Raw genomic sequence first — 22,981 nt, forward strand, 5'->3', positions numbered from 1 at the left:
TGGAGTATCCAGGTGTGCACACCCGTTCAGAGGGTTGGGCTGTCAGTGGGCGTGGACTGCCCCTGGGGTTGCGTTTCACTTCAGATACAGAGATGGGCCCCAAAACGAGTTAGGAACCTCCCTGGATCCCGTAGCTGGTTGTGCCAGAACCCCCAATAGGGTCCTGACTCAGGAGTGGCCGCAGGAACTTGGGGACGAAGGAGGGGTGGCCGGAGCAGGAAGTGCAGAGCCTTTGATAGCCCCGTACCACTGCAGAAACAGAATTTGGCGCCGCTGAGCTGGGGGTTCCGGCCCCGCGGTCACACGGGTTCGCCGTCCAGAAGGCGGAAGTGACCGTTGCCAGGCGGCCGTTGCTAGGCGCGCTTTGCGTGCCCTGCGTGGGGGCGCGGCGGCCAAGGCGGGAAGTGCGAGTGGCGGTGTCATGGCGCGAGGTAGATTCCCGGCCCGCGCCCCTGGGGTGGGGGTCGGGGTCTCCCGGGTCTCCGGGGTCTCCGGGGCAAGCAGCCCTAGGAGCGGGTGGGGTCCTGCAGCTGTCGCGCACTGAGCCTGCGGCCTTGGGCGGGTTGGTGCTGAGAATGGGACAGAACCTTGTACGCACGCTTTGATTGCTGTCACTACTGGGGAGCGTGCAGATCCAGTCCCCGGCCCCTCCCTGGGTCTGGCACCTGGGGCAGGTCCCCACTCCTCTCTGTCCCCGCAGTGTGGCAGCACCCATTCCTCAACGTCTTCAGACACTTCAAGGTGGACGAGTGGAAACGGTCCACTAAGGAGGGCGATGTGGCCACAGTGATGGTAAGTGGGCGGGGGTGGGGGGGACCTGGCAGCAGGATGAGAGTGGGGGCCCTCTTCTCTGCCTGAGACACTTAGCCCCACCACCCGAGGGTCATGCGGGCAGCATCTCTCCTGGTGCTCTGTGACTCTGGGGGGGACACTGACTAATTTTGCTCCTCCAGGACAAGACCCTAAAATGCACTGTGTATCGGATCCGGGGCTCCGTCTGTGCCAGCAATTACATCCAGCTCCCCAAAACCAGCACCCAGTCCCTAGGGCTGACTGGACGATACCTGTACTTGCTCTTCCGACCCCTGTCCACCAGGCATTTCGTCATCCACCTGGACTTGTCCACCGAGGTGCTGAGCTCAGGAGCAGAGTCTGTGGTAGGGGCACTGCACCCCTGATACCCTCTTTTGTCTCCTTACGGCCACCCATTGTTACCACAGGACAAACAAGTCATCCGTGTGTCCCTTTCCAACATCTTCAAGGAGTTCAAGTCCACAGCCACATGGCTTCAGTTCCCTTTCATCTATGATGCTGAGACATCCAGGAAAGGTGACACAGGGATGGGGCATGAATGGCATGGGGATGGTCCAGGAGAGGCAGCCTGAGGGCAGACAGGAAGATAGGGCAGGCCCAGGGGCAGGTGGGGCAGGCCCAGACAGGCTCCTTTGTGGCCTGGTTGGGGGCACATGTTTTTGGCCATGGGAATGGGGGCAGGCCAAGGACAGAAGGCATTGTGGCCTGCCTGGTGGCACTGCTGACTTTGGCTTGCCTCCTGCAGACCTGGCAGGTGTGGCTCCCCCTGGTGCCCGCTGGACCTGCCTGCAGCTGGACCTGCATGACATCCTCCTTGTCTACCTGAACCGGTGCTACAGCCACCTCAAGAGTGTTCGACTGTGTGCCAACCTGCTGGTCCGAAGCCTGTACACCAGCGACCTGTGCTTTGACCCAGGTGAGGGCTGCATGCCACACCCTGCAATCAGCTTACATGTGGGCTGCTCCAACCCCATCACTGCCCCCAGATTCTCTGCCCAGGAGAGGCCTTTCACTTGGTAAAGATGCCTGTGCCATGCTGTCTCTGAGCCCCTAACTCCCCACCTAGGGAGGTGGTGGCTGGGCAGGTGGTCAGGCAATACCCTGCAGGCCCTTGGTGCTGAGTGTCACTTGAGCTGGGAGAAGTTGCTGGATGGGCTTCCCTGGACCTGGAACAACTGCTCTTTGTAGCTGTCACTGTTGGTGAGGCCCGGCGGGCAAAGCTGCCTGTTGCCCCCATGCCTAGAGAAATGTCATTCCCAGTGCCAAAGGGGGAGAGCTGGCACGACCACTACATCCACATCTGGTAAGCAGCTGTGCCTGTTCAGGGAGGCTGGGGGTGGAGGGCAGGGTGGTCCCTACACTGACTCCCTCCACCCACCTGAGGTTTCCAAGCGGCAGCTCAGCAGCCTCCAAGCCGGTTCAGAGGAGCTGTTCCCCTCCTGATGCAGGTGGGCCTGCGGGGTGTGCAGAGTTCAGCGGGAGGGGTCCTGGCACTGGGTCTGGGGTGGTGAACCTGGAGGTACAGTGCCTGCAGGGGCGGGGGCTAGCCTGGAGGTACCTTGGGGCTGTGGGTAGGGTGCCAGGGGCCTCAAGCTTTCCAACTAGGGGGTACTCTGGAGCCTGGGTGCAGTGCTGCCCTGCCCAGTGCTTTCATCTCATCCTCCTCAGGCCTCTGCACTCTGCTCAGAGGGTCCCTTTGTTTTGTTGCAGTCTTCCCAAAGCACGTGCCACAGCTTCTTCCCCCTCGCCTGGTGGCCTTCACCAAGTCCAGGCAGGACAGCCCGTCCTCTGTGGTTCCACTGCTTGGCCCCACAGCCGTAAGTGCTTGTGTTCTCAGAGATGGGGGTAGGGGAGGTGGCCCCAGGGTCTGATGGCCACCGTCTCCCCACAGTCCTTGGGGCTCCTTCCAGAGGACAGCCTGTCCTGTGAGTGCTCAAAAGTCTCCATTGTGGGTGGCCCCAGTGGCAATAGCCAAGAGCCCCTGGCCTGCATGAAGGCCACTGACAAGCATGCTGCTGGCAGTGGCCTTCAGATGTCTGTCTGCAAGTTGGCTGTGGTGCCCATAGCCCCAGAGGATGTGGCCAAGCATGAGGTGAGTGCACATTTTGCAGGAGGCAGCGGCTGACCAAGCCATAGAGGTGGGTAGATGGGCATAGAGCAGGGAGGTGTAGGTAAGGGCAGTTGGCCTGTGCCTACCACGGGCTGTGTGGGGGGCAGATGGGCCTCTGAGAGCTTCCTCTCATCCAGCCCCTGACAGAGAGCAGAGCAGGCAAAAATCCCTTGCAACAGAAAACGAGGAGGAGGGGCTGGTGGTTCCTAGCCCCTAACTCCCAGCCCCAAGGGGTCTGTGGGGGCCTCAGGGGTAGCACCTGAGGTTCCTGGAAGGTCTGGCAATGTGGCCAGAATCTTGGCTCCCCCCCCACAGAGCAGCCAACAGAAGCCACCTAGAACTGAGCGGCTTCTTGAAAGGCAGGAACCAGCCCAGTGGGGTAGCCCTGTCTGGACAGGGTCTTGCCCTCTGGGGCCTCACTGTGACTTGGCCTGTTTCAGAGCTTCCTACCGGATCCTGTCCTGAGGCTCAAGGGAGTCATTGGTCTTGGGGGCCACAGCACCAAATGGGTGAGGGATCCCATGGTCCTGCTGGGTTGGATGAGTACCACATACACAGAGGGAGACAGTGGTAGAAAGTCCCTGACCCCCTCAGGTTGCTGCGAGGAAACCCAGCCCTGCTCATATCTGCACCGTGGCTCAGTGCTTCCTCAGTGACCTTCACTCCCAGGCATCCCTTTGTTCTCACTAGTGCTGGCTGGGTCAGTGTTGGTCTAAGTGTTTGAGCTTCCAGAGACCCTTGGGCTATCACCCTTCAGAGCTCTGCTGCAGCCATGTGGGGCCAGTGTGGGCCTGGCTCGAGGGTCCCGGTGGGGTGGGAAGCAGTGTGGGAGGGGGCCCTGGGATTATTAGGCTCTCCTGGACGCAGGCTCCAGGACTTTGTAGGCTTTCTGGTTTACCATCTCCTGAACCCCAACATTTCCTGTACTGCAGACAGGGCTCAAAGGAAACTCTGTGTGTGTGTGTGTGAATGTGCATGCAGGCATATTCACACGTCTGCAAGTCTTCTCTGTCCTTTTGGTGTGTTCATTTCATTGGCCTCTGTGAGCATTACACAGGGAAGGGTATACCAGGATGGGGGGACAGAGCCAGCCAGCCTGTGACTGTAGCCTCCGGCCCCCATGCACAGGCCCTGTGGACAAAGGATGGGGCTGCTGTCGTGTACCCCTGCCACGCAGTCATCGTGGTCCTGCGTATTGACACCCGGGAACAGTGCTTCTTCCTTGGCCACACGGACAAGGTAGGAACTGCCTGGCCCAGGGGTGGTTTGTGCCTGCAGGGCACAGGACTCCTCTTAACCTGCCGCCTTCCCAGGTCTCCGCCCTGGCGTTGGATGGGAGCAGCTCTCTGCTGGCGTCGGCCCAGGCCCGGCCCCACAGCGTGCTGCGCCTCTGGGACTTCCAGACCAGGGGCTGCCTGTCCCTGTTCCAGAGCCCCGTCCACAATGTCTGCTCCCTCAGGTGGGCGAGGGACCTCTGAGGGGGTGAGGGCCAGCTCTGCCAGTGCTGACTGTCGCCTCCACATCCACAGTTTCTCCGACAGCGGGGCGCTGCTCTGCTGTGTGGGCAAGGACCGCCACGGGAAGATGGTAACGGTGGACTGGGGGGCGATCCAAACCACTTAGGAAGCTGCCTTACCCTAGCCCCACAGGGAGCCCCCCCAGCACACTGCAGGGTGTCTTGTGTTTACACCCCTTGTGGATGGAGTCAGTGTCTGAACAACTCACCTTACTCTCTTTGGCGGGATGTTCTGGAGTCATAGGGCAGCTGGGCTGTATGCCTGAGTGGTATTTCACCACTGGACCTCCTCCCTGCTTGTGGGTCAGTGTTTTCTGTTTGTTTTTGTGAACGAGTCAGCGTCACATGTCTGCAGAAGCCGGTTGGGCAAGTATAGGTCCCCATGGCCAGTGGGGGCCACCCTCCCCACATCCTCACCAGCCGAGTGCTCAGGCTGCCTCCCGTAGGAGAGAGAAGCCTAGTGGAGGCCCAGCAGGGCCAGCAGGTGCAGCAGGAGCTCAGCGGGGGCTTGTTGCAGATGGTGGTGGCATGGGGCACTGACCAGGTGGGGCGAGGCGGTGAGGCCGTGGTTCTTGCGAAGGTGAATACCGACGTCGACATCCAGGCATTTGAGATTGCCTTTTTTAATGAAACCAGGTAACGGGCCCTCCTGCCCACCCACAGTGCTCAGATGAGGGCCCCACAGTGCCTGGATGGGTGCCAGACCATCGAGCCTGTGCCCATCTCTGGCTTGGGGCCCCTGTGCACCGCAGCCCGGTCTCCTTACAGGGATTAGAAGTCATTCACCCTCACACACCGTTGCAGGATGGCATCGTGTGGGCGGGGCAGTGTGCGGCTGTGGCGACTACGAGGTGGGGCCCTGCGCTCCTGCCCTGTGGACCTGGGGGAGCATCACGCTCTAGAGTTCACCGACCTGGCCTTTGGGAAGGCCCAGGACGACTGCACGCTGTGAGTGCTGCTCTCCTCCCCTAACTAGTCAGGTCCTGCTCTGTCTGTCCTTCTGCTCTCACCTGTCGCCTTCCCGGGCAGGTACGTTTGCAGCCGCAGTGGCCACATCCTAGAGATGGATCACCAGCGCCTGGTTGTGCGGCACACTCGCCGTCTCCTGTCCACGCAGATCCCCAGCAGCCCCCTCCCACAAAAGCAGACCTTCAGCTCAGGTAGGTGGCCCCCGCTATGTGAGAGGAGTGCTCCCAGTGCTCACGCTGACACTGCCTGTCCCCCAGGCCCTGGCATTGCCATCAGCAGCCTCAGCGTCTCCCAGGCTGAGTGTGCTGTGGGCTCGGAGGACGGCTACCTGCGCGTCTGGCCCCTGGACTTCTCCTCTGTGCTCCTGGAGGCGGGTAGGAACAAGACAGCGCCTCACCATCGCGGGCACCATGGGGGGACACACCCCTGGGCCACATGGCAGTCACTGGGCTCGAGGGGCTGCACCCTGACCCTCCACCATTGCTGAGCCCAGGAGTGGCTGGCCATGGGCGAGCTGCACGTCCCTGTCCACAGAAAGAAGGGGCTCTGGCAGCGAGGAAACGGGTTTTTGTCTGGGGGGCTGGGAGGGAGGTGCAGCCTGGATGTGGCCGGCCTGTCCCGGTTCCCAGCCCACTCTGCTTCGGGCCTGTGAGGTCACCCACCCACCTTACCTGCAGAGCATGAAGGCCCTATCAGTTCGGTCCGCCTGAGCCCTGATGGCCTGCGTGTGCTGTCTACCACTTCCTCGGGCCACCTGGGCTTCCTGGACATACCGTCCCGGGAGTACAGCGTGCTGATGCGCTCCCATACGGCCCTGGTGCTGGCCCTTGCCACCGAGCACAGTCAGGGGCAGCTGGCCACTGTGTCCCAGGACCACACCGTCCGAGTCTGGGACCTGGCGACCCTGCAACAGGTAGAGTATGGCCAGGAGGAAAGGACTAGAGGGCCACAGGCCACTGACTCAGAGGCCCAGGGGACAGGACTCAGGCTGGCAGGGGGCTGGTGAGGGCCTTTGGCGTGCTTTGTGGCCTGTGTTGGGGACCCTTAGGTTTGGGTCACCTGAAGAGAGACTAGTTCTCAGGTTTTCCTGGCCAGCTGGCAGCCGCCACCCTGCCAGCCCTCACATGGCTCCGCCCTCCAGCTCTACGATGTTGTGTCGCCCGAGGAAGCCCCATGTGCAGTCGCCTTCCACCCCACACAGCCGGTCCTCTTCTGTGGCTTCAGCAGAGGGGCCCTCCGCTCCTTTAGCTTGGAGGCCGCCACAGCCCTGGTGGAGCACAGGTGGGCTCCCAGTTGGCCCCCAGCCCCACGGAGGCCTGTGGTGGAAACTGGTGGGGGTCCCCTGGGGCGTGTGGGTGGCACGTGGAGTGTAGGAGGGGTGTCTACAGGAAGCTTCAGCCAGGCCCTGCTGCGGGAGGTGAGGGATGGTGCAGCTCGGGGCCAAGGCAGCGGGCATCTGTGTGTGGGCAGGTGTCACCGAGGAGCCATCACCGGCCTGGTCACCAGCCCTGACGGCAGCCTCCTCTTCAGTGCCTGCTCCCAGGGCACCCTGGCTCAGTACTGCTGTGCTGCCACCAGCTGCCGCGTCCTGCGCGTTGCAGGTCAGGCCCCTGTGCCCACCCCCGCTTCCCAACCTTCTCGGCCTTACCTGAGGGGTAAGGCTTACCTAGTGTCCATTGACAGCAGTAAATTGCCCTCTGGGGCCTCATAGACCCCCCAGGGCAAGTGTGTCATTAGGGCACACCAGGCCCTCAAAACTGAAGGTCAGTGAGGTTCTGTGCCTGCCCCACCCAAGAAGGAGATGGGCAGCCTGGGCACCAGGCTCACAGAGGGTCAGTCCACCCAAGGGCATCTGCCCCTCCCATAGCCATCCAGGTGGTTGCTTGGGGGTCACTCCTGGCCCGGGAGAACCCCAGCTATCCTGGCAGTCCCTAGGGCCCAGCTTTCCTGGCTCTCCGATGCCCAGGCTCCTGGGCTGCTTCCTGAGGTTACGGGCAGGCTTCGTGTCTGCTCTGGGTGCTCCCCCCACCTAGCTGACCACCTGCTCCTGTGCTGCCGGCAGCTGACGTGGTGTGCCGGGATGCCTGCCCCAGTGCCAATGCCCTGGCAGTCAGTGGGGACAGCCGCCTGCTGGCCTTTGTGGGTCCCTTTAAGTACATGGTGACCATCATGGATGCAGCCTCCCTGGATGATGTGAGTCAGCCAAACCATCTGTGTGTCCAGTGTGGGCGGGGTGGCACCCGCCTCACTAGCAGACCCATGAGTATCAGATAGCTGCCACATGGCTCCTCTGGGTTCGGCTGAGACGGGGGCCGAGGGGCAGAGGGAGGCAGGGCCTCCCCTTGGCCCTTCATGGAATGCGAGGGCATCGGGGGGCAGGTGGGAGACCATGCTGACCCCAGAGAAGACCCAGACCCTGCTGCCCTCACTCGCAGACACAGAGGACATGTGTGCCCAGTAGGGCAGGGTGTAGGGGTTGCCCTAGGCTGCCTGCCTCCTGTGCTCTGTCTCTGGGGGCATGACCTCTGCCTGGAGGTCATGGCCAGTGGCTATTTGCTGCTCTCATCCAGCTGCTGCGGGTTGATATCAGCGCCCCGGACCTGGCCAGCAGCCATGTGGACTCGGCTGTGGCTGTCTGCTTCAGTCCTGCTCCCCTCGGCCACCTGCTGGTCTCTACATCATCCAACAAGGTTGTGGTGCTAGATGCCACATCGGGTCGCGTGGTTCGAGAGGTGAGTCCAGGGTCCTGGCTGGCGGCTTGGCCTGCCCTCGGCACCCATCTTGGTGTCCACAGTACCTTGGGGAGGGAAGGTGCTGGGCCACCTTCCACTCTTAAGACATACATGTTCAGAAGGGACGCTTCCCCAGTTCAGGGGACTCATGTGCTCTGATTGCCCCCATGAGAATGCTCCTTTGCAGCTGTGTGGCGTCCACCCGGTGGCCTGCCCCTCCCTAGCTCTCAGTAGAGATGCCCGCTTCCTGCTGACAGCTGCTGGCCGAGCCATCAAAGTGTGGGATTACCTAATGCAGTCCAACCCAAGCTGCCAGGTATGTGCTGCAGGTGGGCGCAGGTGGGCCCAGGCAGGCGGGTCAGAGGGAGGGTGGAAGGTGACCTGCAGGGCTGGACCCCTCATGAGGACCTCTCGCCCAGTCAGCAGCCTGGCCAGGCCTGGGCATGGGAAGTTAGTGCAGTCTCCCAACAGGCCTCAAGGGTCTCTGTATGTGACACACGCTGTCCCCAGGTGTACATCGGCCACTCAGAGCCTGTGCAGGCTGTGGCCTTCACCCCTGACAAGCAGCATCTTCTCAGTGTGGGCGATGCCATCTTCCTCTGGGACATCCTGCCCTCTGCTGAGAGGTCGCCCCCAGGAAGGCAAGTGCCCTTGACGTGTCCGCCGGGCTTCCTGCTGTGCCTTCCCCACTTGACTCCCTCTCTTACTGCCTCTGCAGTGCTCAAGGCTCACCCGGGGCCCCCCCAACCTGTGAGGCTGGTGAGTGGTCCCTCCACGATGAAACATCTGTGGTGACATCTGGTGCTGGCACAGTAGACACTGGGAGTGGCATGGTGCCACTTCCTGTCCTGGGGGTCCCAGTGCATGGGGTGGGGGGACTAGGCACACTTCCCCCTCTGTGCTTTGCCTTCTGTGGGCGCTGGGCACAGCCCGGCCTCTTCTGTCCTCAGGCCAGAATGCAATGCAGCTGGAGGATGCGGTGTCCGGGGCCAAGGGACTTCCTCGGCGGCAGGCGCCCCTGCCATCCCAGGCAACCCCGCCCCGGCTGAGCATCTGTGCTGGGCCCTCGGAGGGCAGCGATGGTGAGGGCAGGGGTCCTGGAGCACCTGGCGGGCTTGTTTGTACTGCTCCTGTCCGGCATGCTTGGGTGCTGCTCCAGGCCTATAGGGGAGGGGCAGGGGTGCAGGGCGTTCAGTGCCCTCTTCTCACTGCCCCTTGCCCTCCCCAGGCACTTTCTCTGTGTCAGATGAAGAACGACCCTCTGAGGAGAGCTACAGCACCACGGGACTCTGCCAGGCCTCAGGCCCACCCATGCTGGTGCAGAAGAAGGCCTGTGGGGCCGGAGATGGGGCCCGGGGGGCTGCAGGGGTCCCTTGGGGCCTCAGCATGCTGCCCCACCCCTGTGGCCCACCCAGTAAGCAGGGTAGGGCCGGGACACTCATGACCAGGCCTGGCCCGGATGCAGGTGCCCATGGGCCCAGATGGGTTCACCCCATGAGATGAAGCCTGGTCACTTAAAGAACGAGTACATGAGCCTTAGGCCCTTGCTAAGCCGGACAGGGGGTGTAGCTCATCTGTACCTCTGACTGTCTCCTGGGTCAGGAGGCTGTCAGAGAGGAGCTCTGAATGGTTGTGGGAAGTTCAACTTCCTGTGACCTCTTCTTCTCTGCTAGGTGTCCAGGGTACTAGGAGAGCCAGGACCCAGGCCGCTGCCCGCCCAGACTCCTACGTGCACTTCACAGCACGCTACAAGGCCTCCCTGATGGCCAAGGTTGGCCGGGGGTGGGATTCTCACAGGCTGTGCCACAAGGGAACACCCCGGAGGCTCAGGGCTGAGGGTGGCACAGCCCTGTGGTTCCTGGGAGCATTTTTTCTCCCTAATCCATGGGTCCCCTAGGGTCCCCTTGGGGCTGCTCCCAGAGCTGATGGCAATCCATACCTCAACAGTAGCCACCTCACAGATTCCCATCGCCCCTGCACACTGCCTTTGCGGTCATGCTGACACTCATCCTGGCCCCGGGCAGTGTCCTGCTAAGCCACTATGTGCCTGATGGTCCTGCCTCCCTCCCACATCCTTGAGTTCTCTGTCCCTGAGAGCCCCCTGGGTCTTGCTGCACCTGCCTGCCCCACCCCCCGGACTCCGGGGGGCCTCACACTTCTCCCACTCCTGCCTCCCTATTCATACCCGCAGCCCCCATCCTGCCGTGCCCAGATGGCCTCCCATGTGCAGGCTTTGAGGCCCACGCCGTTGCTATTTGTCCCATTTCAGGAGAATGCATCTCCTGAGCCTCCTGCCATTTGTCCCATCCCAGGACCATGTACTTCCCAGACTTCAGCCAGATGGGACGCAGCCTGAGGTGGTGGTGGGATGGCTGGGTGCTGGGCCATACACCACATCCTGGGACCACTTCCTCACAGAATGTCTCCTTCCCCCCTGCTGGGGGCAAGTGGCTGCACCTGAAGGCTGTCATGGGCTATAATGGGAACGGGCGGGCCAACGTGATCTGGCGGCCAGACACAGGTAGGGGCCACAACCCACCCTGGCTCCCAGCCCAGAAGATGCAGGGCAGAGCCCAGGAGGGCAAATGAGCGTGGACATGGAAGGTGGTTTGGGCTAGGGTGGCATTTCCCTGTCACACCTCCTGTTATTCCAGCCATGCTCTCTGTACCCTCTCTAAGCATTTTCCCAGAAGGGATCAGTGTGACCCCCTTGGCTACTGAAACCGGCAGGGAGGGTGACAGGCCCACAACTGCCTGCTCTGGGCACCCCCCCCCCACACCTCCCGACAGGCTTCTTCGCCTACACGTATGGCTGCCTGGTGGTGGTGGAGGACCTGCACTCCGGTGCCCAGCAGCACTGGCTTGGCCACTCTGAGGAGATCTCTACGCTGGCTCTCAGCCATGACGCCCAGGTGCTTGTCCTGTGGTTACGGTGTGGCTTCGGTGGGGCCTCCGGAGCAGCAGAGGGGACGCTTTTTGGGCTTCTCATCCACCCAGAGCCAGATGGGCTCCTGGACTGCCCCCACTGCACTGATACCCCTCTCCCCCGCCTGGCCTGCCAGGTCCTGGCCTCTGCCTCAGGACGTGGAGGTGCCGCCTCCTGCTGCCAGGTCTGCATCTGGGAGGTGCCTGGGGGTTGCCGCCAGCAGCTCCTTTCTCACCACTGTACTGCGGTGCAAGCCCTGGCTTTCTCATTGGACGATAGGCTCCTTGTCACACTAGGTCAGCTGGGGTGGGGGAGTGGGGGGCAGTGGCGTCTGGACTCCCCTGCCTATTCTAAGACCCCTGCACAGCTGGTGTGACCGCCATGCATCTCCCCAGGGGACTATAGTGACCGAACCCTGGCCTTGTGGAACATGGACACCTATAAGCTCATTTCCTCCACCCGCCTCCCAGAGCCGGTGCACGGCATGGCCTTCAGCCCCTGGGATGCCGGTGAGCTTGCCTGCGTGGGCCAGGGCACCCTCACCTTGTGGTGTCTACAGCAGCGTGGAGATGATGTCAGCTTCCAGGTGCCAGGGTACAGAGGTGGTTTTGGAGTATGGGATCTGGCTGGGCCCTGGGACGTCGCTGACCCACACTGCCCTTGTGTCCCTCTAGGTGCGCCGAGAGCCCATTCCTGAGGCTGTGGAGGCAGGCGAGCTGACATCGCTGTGCTACGGGGCTGCACCCCTGCTGTACTGCGGCTCCAATGCTGGCCAAGTCTGCGTCTGGGACACGAGTGCCAGCCGTTGCTTCCTGGCCTGGGAGGCAGACGACGGTGAGATCGGTGGGTATCTGAGGAGTCCCTGTGACCCCCATCTCAACTAGGGGCTTGGCCTCTCCCCAAGCGCCCCAGTGCTGGGGCGGTCAGACTGCCTCTGGAGTCTGGGCATCTGGGGAAGCAGCTGGTGCCACCTCCTGCCTCCCAGGAGTACTGCTGTGCTCGGGATCGCAGCTGGTCAGTGGCAGCAACACCAGGCGACTGCGCCTGTGGGCCGTGGGAGCTGTGCCAGAGCTGAGGCGCAAGGGCTCAGGAGCCAGGTGAGCCTCTGCATCAAGCTGGTGCCCCTGGGCTGTAAGCCAGCCCTCTCGCCCACTGGGCCTGCCTTCTGGGGGGACATGCTTCATGAGGCCAGGGCAAGAACACAGATGCACCCGGCTCCCTGGCCTCTCATTGCCACCATTTTTGGGATCTATTGCTCCCCACTAGGTCTAGCTCTGTGTTCATGGAGCATGAGCTGACCCTGGACGGGGCCATCGTGAGCGCCGTATTCCACGACAGCATGGACATGGGTGTGGTGGGCACCACAGCGGGCACGCTCTGGTATGTCAACTGGGCTGATGGCACCAGTACTCGCCTCATCAGCGGCCACAGAAGCAAGGTGAGGCCACCGGGCCACCGGCTCCTTGTCAGAGATGTCTGAGGGGGTTTCTACCCTGGACCGAGGCAGGGCTGTGAGCTGCACAGTCTTTCCCCTCTGTGTTGTGTCCTCCTGCCCCCGGTTGTCGTTGTTCTGAGTCGAGCCCAGCTGTTGAACCAGTTCCCGCATAAACATCTCAGGTTCTTAGGATAAGGGCCCCACACACTGTACAACTGCACGTTCGTCTTATATCGGTGAGGTCCGTGGTGTCCGCTTGGGTCAGCGCCAGGGGCCTGGCCTCTTCTCAGTCCTTCCTCTTTTTTCTGTTGCCTTTTTCCCTTGTAATTTACTTGGTGAGGAAACCAGGTCATCCATCCCCGAGTCTCCCACAGACAGGGCTGGGCCTGCCTTTCTGCTCCTTTTTCCCTGGGGTCTGAGAATCTGGAGGTTAGGCCAAAATGTGGTCAGGGTCAGGGTCAGGGCCGGTCAGAAGCTGTGTCTCCTGCCAGGAAGCAAATGGGGGCTGCTTGCCTTTCAGTGCTGCTCTGGTCCAGAGTGACCTGTCACCTTAGTGGGTAGCTGGCCCTCTCCCCTCTGGGCAGGTTCCCGAGACTGGGTTGGTTCTGCCAACAAAACAGCCAGTGTTCACTTCAGTGCGTCCTCAGTCTTTAACGTCTTTTTTAAAATTTAATTTTAAAGGTTTTATGTATTTATTTTTAGAGAGAGGGTACGGGAGGGAGAAAGAGAGGGAGAGAAACATCAATGAGTGGTTGCCTCCCACGTACCCCTCACTGGGGACCTGGCCCAAAACCCAGGCTTGTGCCCTGACTGGGAATCGAACCACAACTCAATTGGTTTGGTTTGCAGCCCATGCTCAATCCACTGAGCCACAGCAGCCAGGGCTTGCTTTTTTTTTTTTTTTAATCCTTACATCAGGATGTATTTATTGATTTCTGAGAGACAGAGAAACATTGATTGGTTGCCTCATGCCCCAACTGAATTCACAACCTAGGTATGTGCCCTGACTGGGAACTGAACCCTTAACCTTTCGGAGTGTAGGATGATGCTCCAACCAACTGAGCCACACCAGCCAGGGCACCACAGTCAACTTTAGAGCATTTTCATCACCCAAAAGAAAACCTTGTACCCATTGAGCACCCACCTCCCATTCCCTAACAACCACTAACTAGGGGTTTGCCTATTCTGGACTTTGCACATAAACAGAATCACACACTTTGTGGTCCTTTGTGCCTGGCTTCTCCCACTGAGCATCATCTCAAGGTTCATCTGCGTTGTATCATGTGTCGGTGTCTCCTTTTTATGGCCAGACCCCATTCCATGGCACAGGCAGAACACACTATGTTTATCCATCCATCAGGGTAAGAGCGCTTGGGTCCTGAGACCTGACCCGAGCTGCTGGTGACTGGCGATTCCCTCTCCCATGGAACAGTGAGGCATCCGGGCTCCCCCTCTGCAGCTCCCTCAGGGGCCGGACTTGGCTGTTTCTTCCCAGAGGGGTCTGTCGCTTCTCGGCCAGAGTTAAATTATTAATTTTAAAGATAAAATATACCACGACTTCATACTCGCATTTGAAATTTTAGTCCATTTCATTGGCATGTGGTTTCTGTATTCCCTTTTTCCTCCCACACCAGACATTCTGGTTCTCAGTGACCACACGCCTCCTTTCTTCCTCAGTGCACACAGGACAGCCTCGGGAAAAGCAGCCCCCAGGGGTGAGGCCCTGGTGTTTTGGAATGTTTTGGAGTGTGTTTTGTGCCTCCCTCTGGGGATGTGTTGTCCCGTCACCACGTTTTAGGTTCTTTCAGAACAGTTCTCTGTCGCCTCAGCGAGAGGACAGTCAGGGTCAATGGCCCACAGGCTCCTTGCCACTTGAATTCTATCCAGGTCTTATGTGGGGGGGCTCAGGAGCAGGGTCAGGACGTTTCTTTACACCACGTGGGGGCAGCTGCGGCCAGGAAGGTTGGGAAGGAGGCCTGTGGCCCTACTGCGTCCTGTTTCTGACTGAGGGCAGCGTAGACTCAGGTAGAGCTGCTTGGTTTTCTGCAGGTGAACGAGGTCGTCTTTAGCCCCAGCGAGTCCCACTGTGCCACATGCGGAGACGATGGGAGCGTGAGGGTGTGGTCTTTGGCCAGCATGGAGCTGGTGATCCAGTTCCAGGTGCTGAACCAGGTACTCGGGGCTCCAGGGGCTGGGGGAGTGTGCTGGGGTGGGGCCCTACCTGTCTGCTGCAGGCCTCTGGGAGCCGCATCCTCCCTTCAGCCTCAGTGTCTGTCCTCAGCCTCGGGGTTGGGCCACCGTCTCAATCCCCAGGGGAGTGCTAATGTTTCCTCACCGGGGATCCCCAGAGCTGTCTCTGCCTGGCCTGGAGCCCACCGTCCTACGGGCGCCCAGAACAGCAGCACTTGGCGGCAGGTTACAGCGATGGCACACTGCGTGTCTTCAGCATCTCCCAAATCTCCATGGAGCTCAAGATGCATCCACACCTGACTGCGCTGACAGCCATTGCCTTCTCTGCTGACGGTGAGGGGCCGGGGTCTGACAGGGTCATGGCATGGCCCTGGCCTGGCCTAGGTCACACCTTTGGGCTGGGAGCTCACAGGGTAACAGAGCATCCCCTGCCCGGTGCAGGTCAGACCATCCTCTCTGGAGACAAGGACGGACTTGTGGCTGTGAGCCGCCCCCGCACGGGGATGACCTTCCGAGTACTGAGAGAGCACTGGGGCGCTCCCATCTCTACCATCCAGAGCACGAGAAAGGAGGTGAACCAGCAGGGCCCCGTCTAGGGGGTGCTGACTGGGAAGGAGCTTGGGCAAAGTGGGGCAGGAGATACCCACCTGCCCATATCCTCCCCCGCAGTATGGAGACTTCGGGGTGAAGGGCACAGACTTGTGGTTGGCTGCCAGCGGGGACCAGCGGGTCAGCATCTGGGCCTCTGACTGGCTGCATGACCACTGTGAGCTTGTGGACTGGCTGAGCTTCCCAGCACCAGCACTTACGAAGGTGAGGGTACTGGTGGCACCTTAGGAGGGGTGGTGCCTGTCTGCCCCACTGCAGCGTGCCATGCCTTTCCTCAGGCTCCAGACTGCTTTCCACCCTCCCTTGCTGCTTTCTGCCCCTGGGACAGGGCACTGCTGGTGTGTGCAGGCCTCGGCCCGAATCCAGAAGTGATCTTCTACAGCCTCTGCCAGAAGCAGGCATGTGCACACTGCCATGACCCTGGGAGGGGAGAGTCCTGGGCTGTGGGGACCCCTGCCCGGTTTCTCACACTCACTGCCCGTAGGTGGTAGAGAAGATCCCACTGCCTTTTTTTGCTGTGTCCCTGAGCCTGTCCCCCAGGGCCTGCCTCATGGCCGTCGGCTTTGCTGGTGAGTGCTGGTGGGCGTTGACTCAGCCTGTCTTGAGTAAGGTTGAGTAGACTACCTGTGCCCCCACACCGAGATATGCCCCTCACATCCGTACCCTGGCTCTGTATCTCTGAAGTGGGATACTGAGTATAGCACCCAGCACTGAGCAGAGGGACTCAGCAGCAGAGCTTGGGGCCTTAGAAGCTACATATTGTTGAGCACCCTGACAGTGATGGGCTCTTTCTTCGCTCTGCTGCCCCAGTCCCAGTGATAGGTGGCGCTGGATGTGGAAAACACAGGCCATCCAACACTGATCCTCTTAGGCTGCACCAGTGTCCAGCTGGAGACAGAGCCAGGGTGGGTGGGAACACCTGGGCCCTGGACCTGCAGGCTCAGGCACAGGGCCCACCCTGTACCTTTTGCCCGCAGAGAGAGTGCTGAGGCTGGTGGACTGTGTGTCAGGAGCTGCACAGGACTTTATAGGCCACAATGATGGGGTTCAGCTCTGTAGGTTTGCCCCGTCTGCCAGCCTGCTCTTCACAGTGGCCCACAACGAGATCTTGGTGTGGGAAGTCACAGACTGCTGAGCTTGCAGTGGGGAGCTCGGGGTCAAGTGTGTGGGGCTGGTCATGCTGGATACCTGGCCTTGGCAGAGGCTCTGCTGAGAAGCCAGGTTAGTGGAGAACCTTGTGCTAGGTCAGGATGGCTGAGTAGGCTCAGCCCCCTCACACTTAATGGGCTCAGGACTCTGTAAATCGTCAAGACCCTGAACATGTGTAAAGTGCTTGTTGGCATCGCAGTACTTTTCTGTTTCTACCTGTACAGTTGAAATAAACTTGGGCATGGGCATTGCATTTTGGCATTGTCTGCTGGTCACTTCAGGCTCCTACTGCCCTGGACCTGGCTCTCCCTCCTGGCCGGAGCTCAGCCGCTGCCCCACCCCGCCCCCCGCCAAGAACTGGGGCCCTGGCCCGTCCACCTGCTAGGGCTATCCTGCACCGTGAGCTAGTCCTGGTCTAGCAGAAAGGTGCTGGAGCAGCATAGCACCCCATTCCATGGCTCTGCCCTTCTGTGTGGTGCCGTGTTGGGGGTGGGGGGCAGCAGTTCCCAGCGTGCCCACACAGTGGCGCCACCCGTAGTTCGGCCGCTCTGGCCCTGTAGACTCGCTGGTGCTGCGTGAGGATGAGGCCGGAAGTGCAGGCTTGAGAGCGTGGGCGAAGAACCTGGACCCGGCTCTGGCTGGAGTCCGGGCTGGGGCAGGGGTCGGGCTGCAGGGTTTGCGGGCTGCCATGAAGCGGGATGTGCGCATCCTGCTGTTGGGCGAGGGTAGGCGCTGGGGGCGGGGCTGCGCGAGGGTAGGCCCCGGGAGGGGGGCTGGGCCTAACCTATGGGGGTGCCGCGACCTTGGCTGTGGCGCTGACCGGTTACCCCGCGCAGCCCAGGTGGGGAAGACGTCCCTGATCCTGTCGCTGGTGAGCGAGGAATTCCCCGAAGAGGTGAGGATGGTGGTGCTCAGCTCCACTCTCGTGGTTGTGCAGAGGAAGGGGTGGACCTCCGTGGATCACCCTCACGGCGGGTCTGCTTCAGGTCCCACCCCGAGCAGAAGAGATCACTATTCCCGCGGACGTCACCCCAGAGAAGGTTCCCACTCACATCGTGGATTCTTCAGGTAGAGCCCCCGCCCCCATCCAGTCCCACCCCAGGGTTCTGCCCAGCAGCCGCATTTCAGGCAGGAGGTCTGCAGTGTCATCTTCTTCCGTCCAGAAGCTGAGCAGACGGTGGAGGAACTCCAGGACGAGATTCACAAGGTACAGTGTGTTCAGAGAGCTCAGGAAGAGGGTGCCAGGAAAAGGAGGGATGGGTTCCGTGCTCATGCCCTGGGGGTGGTCTGCTGCCTAATCTGATCCTGCTTCTCTCTCTCTCTGTGGGATTGGATTAAATTGCTCAGAGCTCTGCAGCCTGGCTAATTCTTCTCTCAGTACTGAGCCTTTGGGGTTCCTGTGATGCATTCTGCTGGGAGTTGGGGAGAAAGGGACCATCCCTCCCTCCTGCCCATGCGGCTGGCCAACCCCATGGCTCTGTCCACCCAGCTTTCATTCTTTCAGTGGACACTGGGGGACAGATCTCATTGTCCTTCAGGATGACCCCTTGAACACTTCCGTGACCCGGCCATCCTTCTGCCCCACCCCTGCCCCACCTTGTAGTGCAGCCTGCTGTCCTTGGCTTTGGGCTACAGTGCCATGTCTAGGGCTGCAGGCTGCGTAGCCCCTGTTCACCTGTCACTAGGAGGACATGTGCCCGAGCCAAGACCCTGGGAGGAAGCTGCACCTGCAGCCTTGCTCCGTTCCTCTGCAGCTTCTACTGTGTCCAAGGGGTGCCACTGGGCAAGGGTTTAGGCCCCAGCTACTGAGGAGCAGCCTTCTTGCCACCGTCGCCTGTCGTGCTGTTGTCCTCTTCATCTTCTGTGGCCACAGTGACATAGAAGTAGATGATCAAGGCCAGAGCTGGTGTGCCAAGTTTGGGGGGTGGCTGTGCCTGTCCTGAGCCCTTTAGGGGACTCACGGACCAAAGTTGCAGTGCTGGGACCTGGAAGTGAGCAGGGAAGGACTTGTCTGAGCTTTGCACAGCAGACCACCAGTCCCAGTGACAGGGCCAAGGAGCACTGGCTGACGAGTACCAGCGAAGATGGCTTCCTGGTCTCTGGGCCCTGCCCTGCCCTGCCTTGCCTGTGAGTGCCGGGCTGGTATGGACAGGAAGCCTCTGGTAATGCTGTGCCACGCTCCCTCCCCTGCAGGCAAATGTGGTGTGTGTGGTGTACGATGTGTCTAAGGAGGTCACCATCGAGAAGGTGAGCAAGGGTGCCTGTTTGTCCTGGGTCCCTGCCATTGGTGCCCAGCTTGGTCATCTGCCTGTCCCCGGCACAGAACCCAGACAGATTAAGATGCCCAGCTGATGCAGGCTCTGGGGCGACCCACCCACGGCCAACCTCATCTCCAACTAGTGCGTCAAGGAGCCTCCTGGAGCCGCTATGGGTGCTGGGGGCTTGTAGTCAGGGCCCCACAGCTTCCTTGGGGAGCCCCTCGTGACCCCATCTGCCTGCAGAAAGTGCGGACAGCCATGAGTCTGAGCCACCTACGCTTGCAGAAGGGGCTATTCTGAGCTGCTGACCCCGGTCCTTTTCAGATATTTGGGAATTGTTAGGATCAGATGAGGTCATACCTGTCAGCCTCACTCTTCACCTGTTCCCAGTGGTTGTGACTTTGGCCCTCAGTGGGCCTTGACTTCCCCTCCATCTCCCTCGAGTAGGCTCAAGTTCCGTCCAGGAGCTGTGGGCTGGGCAAGCCCCCTTACCTCATGCTAGCCCTTGCCTTTCAGATCCGAACCAAATGGATCCCACTGGTGAATGGAGGGACTGAGAAGGGGCCCAGGTAATGAGTAGGGCCTGGGGGGACTGTTCTCCAGCTCCCTTATCCTAGATGACCATGGGCCTCCCCCCAGGGTCCCCATCATCCTGGTGGGCAACAAGTCGGACCTGCGGCCAGGAAGCTCCATGGAGGCTGTGCTGCCTATCATGAGCCAGTTCCCTGAGATCGAGACCTGCGTGGAGGTGAGCAGGTGTGCCCGGCAGGGCTGGTATGGGGTACTGTGGTGGAGAAGAGAAGGGGCAGTGCCAGGCCCTCCAGTGGGCACTTGGTGCTTGTGGCCTGGGCCATTGGGACAGACAAGCTGTCTTTTCAAGGGCTTTTTGGGGGTGGGGGCTGCTGACCACCTCTGCCTGCATCTTTGTTGGGGCCCCTTTGAGTCTCCTGGCATCGGGCACCTCTGAGTCCGTCCTGGTGGCTCCCAGTGTTCAGCCAAGAATCTGAGGAACATCTCAGAGCTGTTCTACTATGCCCAGAAGGCTGTGCTGCACCCCACAGCTCCGCTTTATGACCCTGAGACCAAGCAGGTGAGCAGCTGACAACGATGGGGGTGGCTGACTGGTGGAAGTGAGGGGAGGTGCTGAGCTGGCTGTCCCCACAGTTAAGGCCTACGTGCACCCAGGCCCTCACGCGCATCTTCAGGCTCTCAGACCAGGATCTGGACCAGGCGCTCAGTGATGAGGAGCTCAACGCTTTCCAGGTAGGGCCCCCATCCACCTCCTGGTGGACTTCAGCCAGGCGCCATGCCATTAGTGACCAGGCCAGGCATTCAATGGTGTGGCTGGCTGACTAACAGCAACTCTGTCTCGGAGGCAGAAATCCTGTTTTGGGCATCCCCTGGCCCCGCAGGCCCTAGAGGATGTGAAGATGGTGGTGCGCAAGCACGTGGCAGGAGGTGTACGGGATGACCGGCTGACCCTGGACGGTGAGGCCTGGCACCCTGCCTATCCCCGCAGTGTGGGGAGGGCCTTGGGTAGTACCCACTGCCACCCTCTGCCCCTTTCTGAGCAGGCTTTCTCTTCCTGAATACACTCTTCATCCAGCGCGGCCGCCACGAAACCACGTGGACCATCTTGCGGCGCTTTGGCTATGGCGACACGCTGGAGCTGTCCACCGACTACCTCTCCCCTCCGTGAGTGGTGGCAGGGTGGGGTTGGAGCCCTTGCTCAGGCAGGGGATGGCCTGTGGGCAGGCAAACTAGGACTCATGCTGAGCCAGTGGGGCTTGGCCCCAACCATGTCCCTGCCTGCTTCTCCACTGTGGTGTTCAGCCTAAGGAGAGGGGTGCAGGAACTCGGGGGCTCAGTCTAGCTTGTAGGGAGGGTCCAGCCGCACAGGTGGGAGGTGTGGGGAGCACAGCTGCAACCCTATGGCCACCCTACAGGCTCCATGTGCCCCCTGGCTGCAGCACAGAGCTCAACCACTTTGGCTACCAGTTTGTGCAGAGGGTGTTTGAGAAGCATGACCAGGTGAGGGCACTGTCACCCTGCTGTGCTGCTTGTCCTGGTTTCCCATTCTGGCCCCTAGCCATTGTCACTGAGACCCTTCTGCCGGCAGGACCATGATGGTGCCCTCTCACCAGAGGAGCTGGAGGGCCTGTTCAGTGTGTTCCCAGTAGCCCCCTGGGGCCCTCAGCTCCTGCAAGAGGTCCCAACTGAAGCAGGCCGGCTGCCCTTGCATGGGTACCTCTGCAAGTGGACGTAAGTGCTGCCCCCACCTGCCCCCACTCGCCAAACAATGTCACCCTCATGTGATGCTGCCCCCCCCCCCAACACCCCAGCCTGGTGACTTACCTGGACGTGCGGCGCTGTCTGGAGCACCTTGGCTACCTGGGATACCCCACCCTCTGCAAGCAGGACTCTCAGGCCCACGCCATCACAGGTGGGCACCCACCCTCACAATGTCCTGGCCCAGCTCCTCCCTGGAAGCCCCTCATTCTCATTTGTCCTTCCCACCTTCCCACAGTAACCCGTGAGAAGAGGCTGGACCAGGAGAAGGGACAGACACAAAGGAACGTCCTCCTTTGCAAGGTGGTGGGGGCCCGCGGAGTAGGCAAGTCTGCCTTCCTGCAGGCCTTCCTTGGCCATGGCCTAGTGGTGAGCTTCACCGCGTGCTGGGCGAGGGGCCCAGCTCCCATCTAGGGCCTCTGGGTTAGGGGCTTGGGCAGCATCGGGGCCAGTGATCCTTAGGCAACTCCCTCCTCAGCATCAGGACCCCGGGCAGCTCCACGGGATGCCTGCCGTCTACACCATCAACACGGTGCGAGCCAACGGGCAGGAGAAGTACCTCATAGTGAGTGCTGGGACGGGGGTACCTGGGTGGACCCCAGGTACACATGGGCAGGTCTGGCCCAGTGCAGCCTGGGGAAGGCCTGCCCCTGAGGCTACCCTTTGTCCAGCTCTGTGAAATGGATGCGGACAGCCTGCTGTCTACCGCAACTGATGCCACCTGTGATGTTGCCTGCTTGATGTTTGATGGCAGTGACCTCCAGTCCTTTGCACTGTGCACCCGTGTCTATAAGGCAAGCCCCCACCTACCCCAGGGTCCCGTGGACAACGTGGCTGTGGGTGGGGGGTCCCCAGCACCCTCACATTGCCTTCCTCGGGACTGTGCTTCATGTGGCCTCTCTCCCCCCAGCGCCATTACATGGATGGGCAGACGCCCTGCCTCTTCGTTTCCTCCAAGGCTGACCTGCCTCAGGGTGTCTCACTGCCTGGCCTATCTCCAGCTGAGTTCTGCCGCAGGCACCGGCTGCCTGCCCCCACTGTGTTCTCCTGTGCCAGCCCAGGAGAGCCCAACACAGCTATCTTCACCCAGCTTGCTACCATGGCCGCCTTCCCGTGGGTACCAGCAGAACAGCCCCTGCAGTGGGAGGCCTGTCCCAGGGCACCGACTGTCTCTGGCACCAGGAGAGGGGAACAGCTGTGGAGTCAGCCAGGGTTGCAGGGTGGGCCTGGGTGGGGTGCTGATGCCATGGCAGGGACCTCTAGGGCCTGGTCTCACTGACTGCCCCATGGTTCTGCTGTGCTAGCCACTGACAGGGAGTAGCTCTGTGGAGCTCTGTGACCTTCCAGGGATGAGAGGGTATAGCAGCAAGCATCTAGGCAGCACCCTGATGAGACACCCTGCGTCTCCAGCCTGTGCCTCTCTCCTGCAGGTACCTGGTCCATGGGGAGCTGCACCCCACCTCCTTCTGGCTCCGGCTGACACTGGGGGCTGTCGGGGCTGCTGTTGCTGCCGTCCTCAGCTTTTCACTCTACAGGGTCCTGGTGAAGAGCCGATGAGGCCCTGGTGCCCTGCAGTCTGGTCTCAGGGCCCCGGGGTGCTGATGTTGGGCCACCTTGAGGCATTTCCTTCTGTCTAAACGTTGCTTCTGAGGGCAGACTGCCCACTGCCAAGCCCCAGCGGTGGGCCCCCAGGTGCCTTTGTGGGTGTGGTGTATAGAGACTGTGGGGTGAGGAAGCCAGTGACCCTAGACCTGAATTCTCAGGGCTCCACCCCTCCTGGTCCCAGGCAGCCAGTGGGTATGAGGGGGGTCAGAGGGCAGAACTTTGAGCCAAAGGAGTTGTGGGGAGGAAGTGGCAGGTCCCTCCCCCTGCCACTGGAAGACTGGTCCAGGGCTGCACCCCTTGTGAAGATGTGAGGGTGGATTTCCTGATTAAACTTGTCTTTTCCATCTTGGTCTGTAGTTTCTGAGGGCAGCTTTTCTTCA

General features: G+C 60.9%; 2 protein-coding genes across 9 annotated transcripts; both read left to right on the top strand.

Annotated features, from left to right (window-relative positions):
- The first annotated feature begins 372 nt into the window (after nucleotides 1-372).
- On the top strand, nucleotides 373-16,702 carry WDR90 (WD repeat domain 90). 2 transcript variants are annotated; one of them, XM_037034491.1, is made up of 42 exons: nucleotides 373-431; nucleotides 701-792; nucleotides 954-1,130; nucleotides 1,221-1,329; nucleotides 1,559-1,729; nucleotides 2,002-2,116; nucleotides 2,197-2,261; nucleotides 2,524-2,630; nucleotides 2,705-2,905; nucleotides 3,364-3,432; nucleotides 4,052-4,162; nucleotides 4,237-4,382; nucleotides 4,453-4,510; nucleotides 4,957-5,075; nucleotides 5,244-5,387; nucleotides 5,469-5,599; nucleotides 5,666-5,782; nucleotides 6,086-6,321; nucleotides 6,550-6,689; nucleotides 6,879-7,009; nucleotides 7,471-7,601; nucleotides 7,979-8,140; nucleotides 8,328-8,456; nucleotides 8,651-8,781; nucleotides 8,859-8,899; nucleotides 9,091-9,222; nucleotides 9,369-9,563; nucleotides 9,814-9,911; nucleotides 10,559-10,661; nucleotides 10,931-11,052; nucleotides 11,203-11,362; nucleotides 11,462-11,652; nucleotides 11,741-11,909; nucleotides 12,052-12,163; nucleotides 12,333-12,504; nucleotides 14,551-14,673; nucleotides 14,850-15,024; nucleotides 15,133-15,263; nucleotides 15,361-15,504; nucleotides 15,579-15,698; nucleotides 15,785-15,869; nucleotides 16,278-16,702. In XM_037034491.1, exons 1-42 carry the CDS (start codon nucleotides 422-424, stop codon nucleotides 16,433-16,435), a joined length of 5,433 nt encoding a protein of 1,810 aa, XP_036890386.1. In that variant the 5' UTR covers nucleotides 373-421; the 3' UTR covers nucleotides 16,436-16,702. The 2 variants fall into 2 exon arrangements, with proteins under 2 accessions (XP_036890386.1, XP_036890387.1); XM_037034492.1 differs by having other exon boundaries at nucleotides 6,939-7,009.
- Nucleotides 16,703-17,024: 322 nt separating this feature from the next.
- RHOT2 (ras homolog family member T2) lies at nucleotides 17,025-22,950 on the top strand. Of its 7 annotated transcripts, none has more exons than XM_037034527.1 (19): nucleotides 17,025-17,174; nucleotides 17,286-17,344; nucleotides 17,436-17,517; nucleotides 17,613-17,656; nucleotides 18,643-18,696; nucleotides 19,224-19,276; nucleotides 19,347-19,455; nucleotides 19,696-19,797; nucleotides 19,872-19,970; nucleotides 20,087-20,195; nucleotides 20,282-20,402; nucleotides 20,654-20,738; nucleotides 20,827-20,969; nucleotides 21,050-21,150; nucleotides 21,235-21,365; nucleotides 21,475-21,561; nucleotides 21,668-21,790; nucleotides 21,907-22,113; nucleotides 22,427-22,950. In XM_037034527.1, the coding sequence occupies exons 1-19, from the start codon at nucleotides 17,138-17,140 to the stop codon at nucleotides 22,631-22,633; spliced, it is 1,953 nt and encodes a 650-aa protein (XP_036890422.1). In that variant the 5' UTR covers nucleotides 17,025-17,137; the 3' UTR covers nucleotides 22,634-22,950. The 7 variants fall into 7 exon arrangements, with proteins under 7 accessions (XP_036890422.1, XP_036890418.1, XP_036890419.1 ...); XM_037034523.1 differs by having other exon boundaries at nucleotides 17,055-17,174; nucleotides 20,120-20,195; XM_037034525.1 differs by having other exon boundaries at nucleotides 17,056-17,174; nucleotides 21,907-22,109.
- Nucleotides 22,951-22,981: the final 31 nt, after the last annotated feature.

This window comes from Sturnira hondurensis, unplaced genomic scaffold (assembly GCF_014824575.4).
Source record: "Sturnira hondurensis isolate 20B ecotype Veracruz unplaced genomic scaffold, ASM1482457v3 Scaffold0022179, whole genome shotgun sequence".
NCBI lineage: Eukaryota > Metazoa > Chordata > Mammalia > Chiroptera > Phyllostomidae > Sturnira > Sturnira hondurensis.

Coding starts and splice junctions, on each gene's coding strand:
- WDR90 (XM_037034491.1), top strand. Junction 793..953: donor GCGATGTGGCCACAGTGATG/GTAAGTGGGCGG, acceptor TTGCTCCTCCAG/GACAAGACCCTAAAATGCAC. Junction 12,505..14,550: donor TCAGCGGCCACAGAAGCAAG/GTGAGGCCACCG, acceptor GGTTTTCTGCAG/GTGAACGAGGTCGTCTTTAG.
- RHOT2 (XM_037034527.1), top strand. CDS start 17,138: ATGAAGCGGGATGTGCGCATCCTGCTGTTGGGCGAGG. Junction 19,798..19,871: donor ATGACCCTGAGACCAAGCAG/GTGAGCAGCTGA, acceptor CTGTCCCCACAG/TTAAGGCCTACGTGCACCCA. Junction 21,562..21,667: donor GGCAGGAGAAGTACCTCATA/GTGAGTGCTGGG, acceptor CCCTTTGTCCAG/CTCTGTGAAATGGATGCGGA.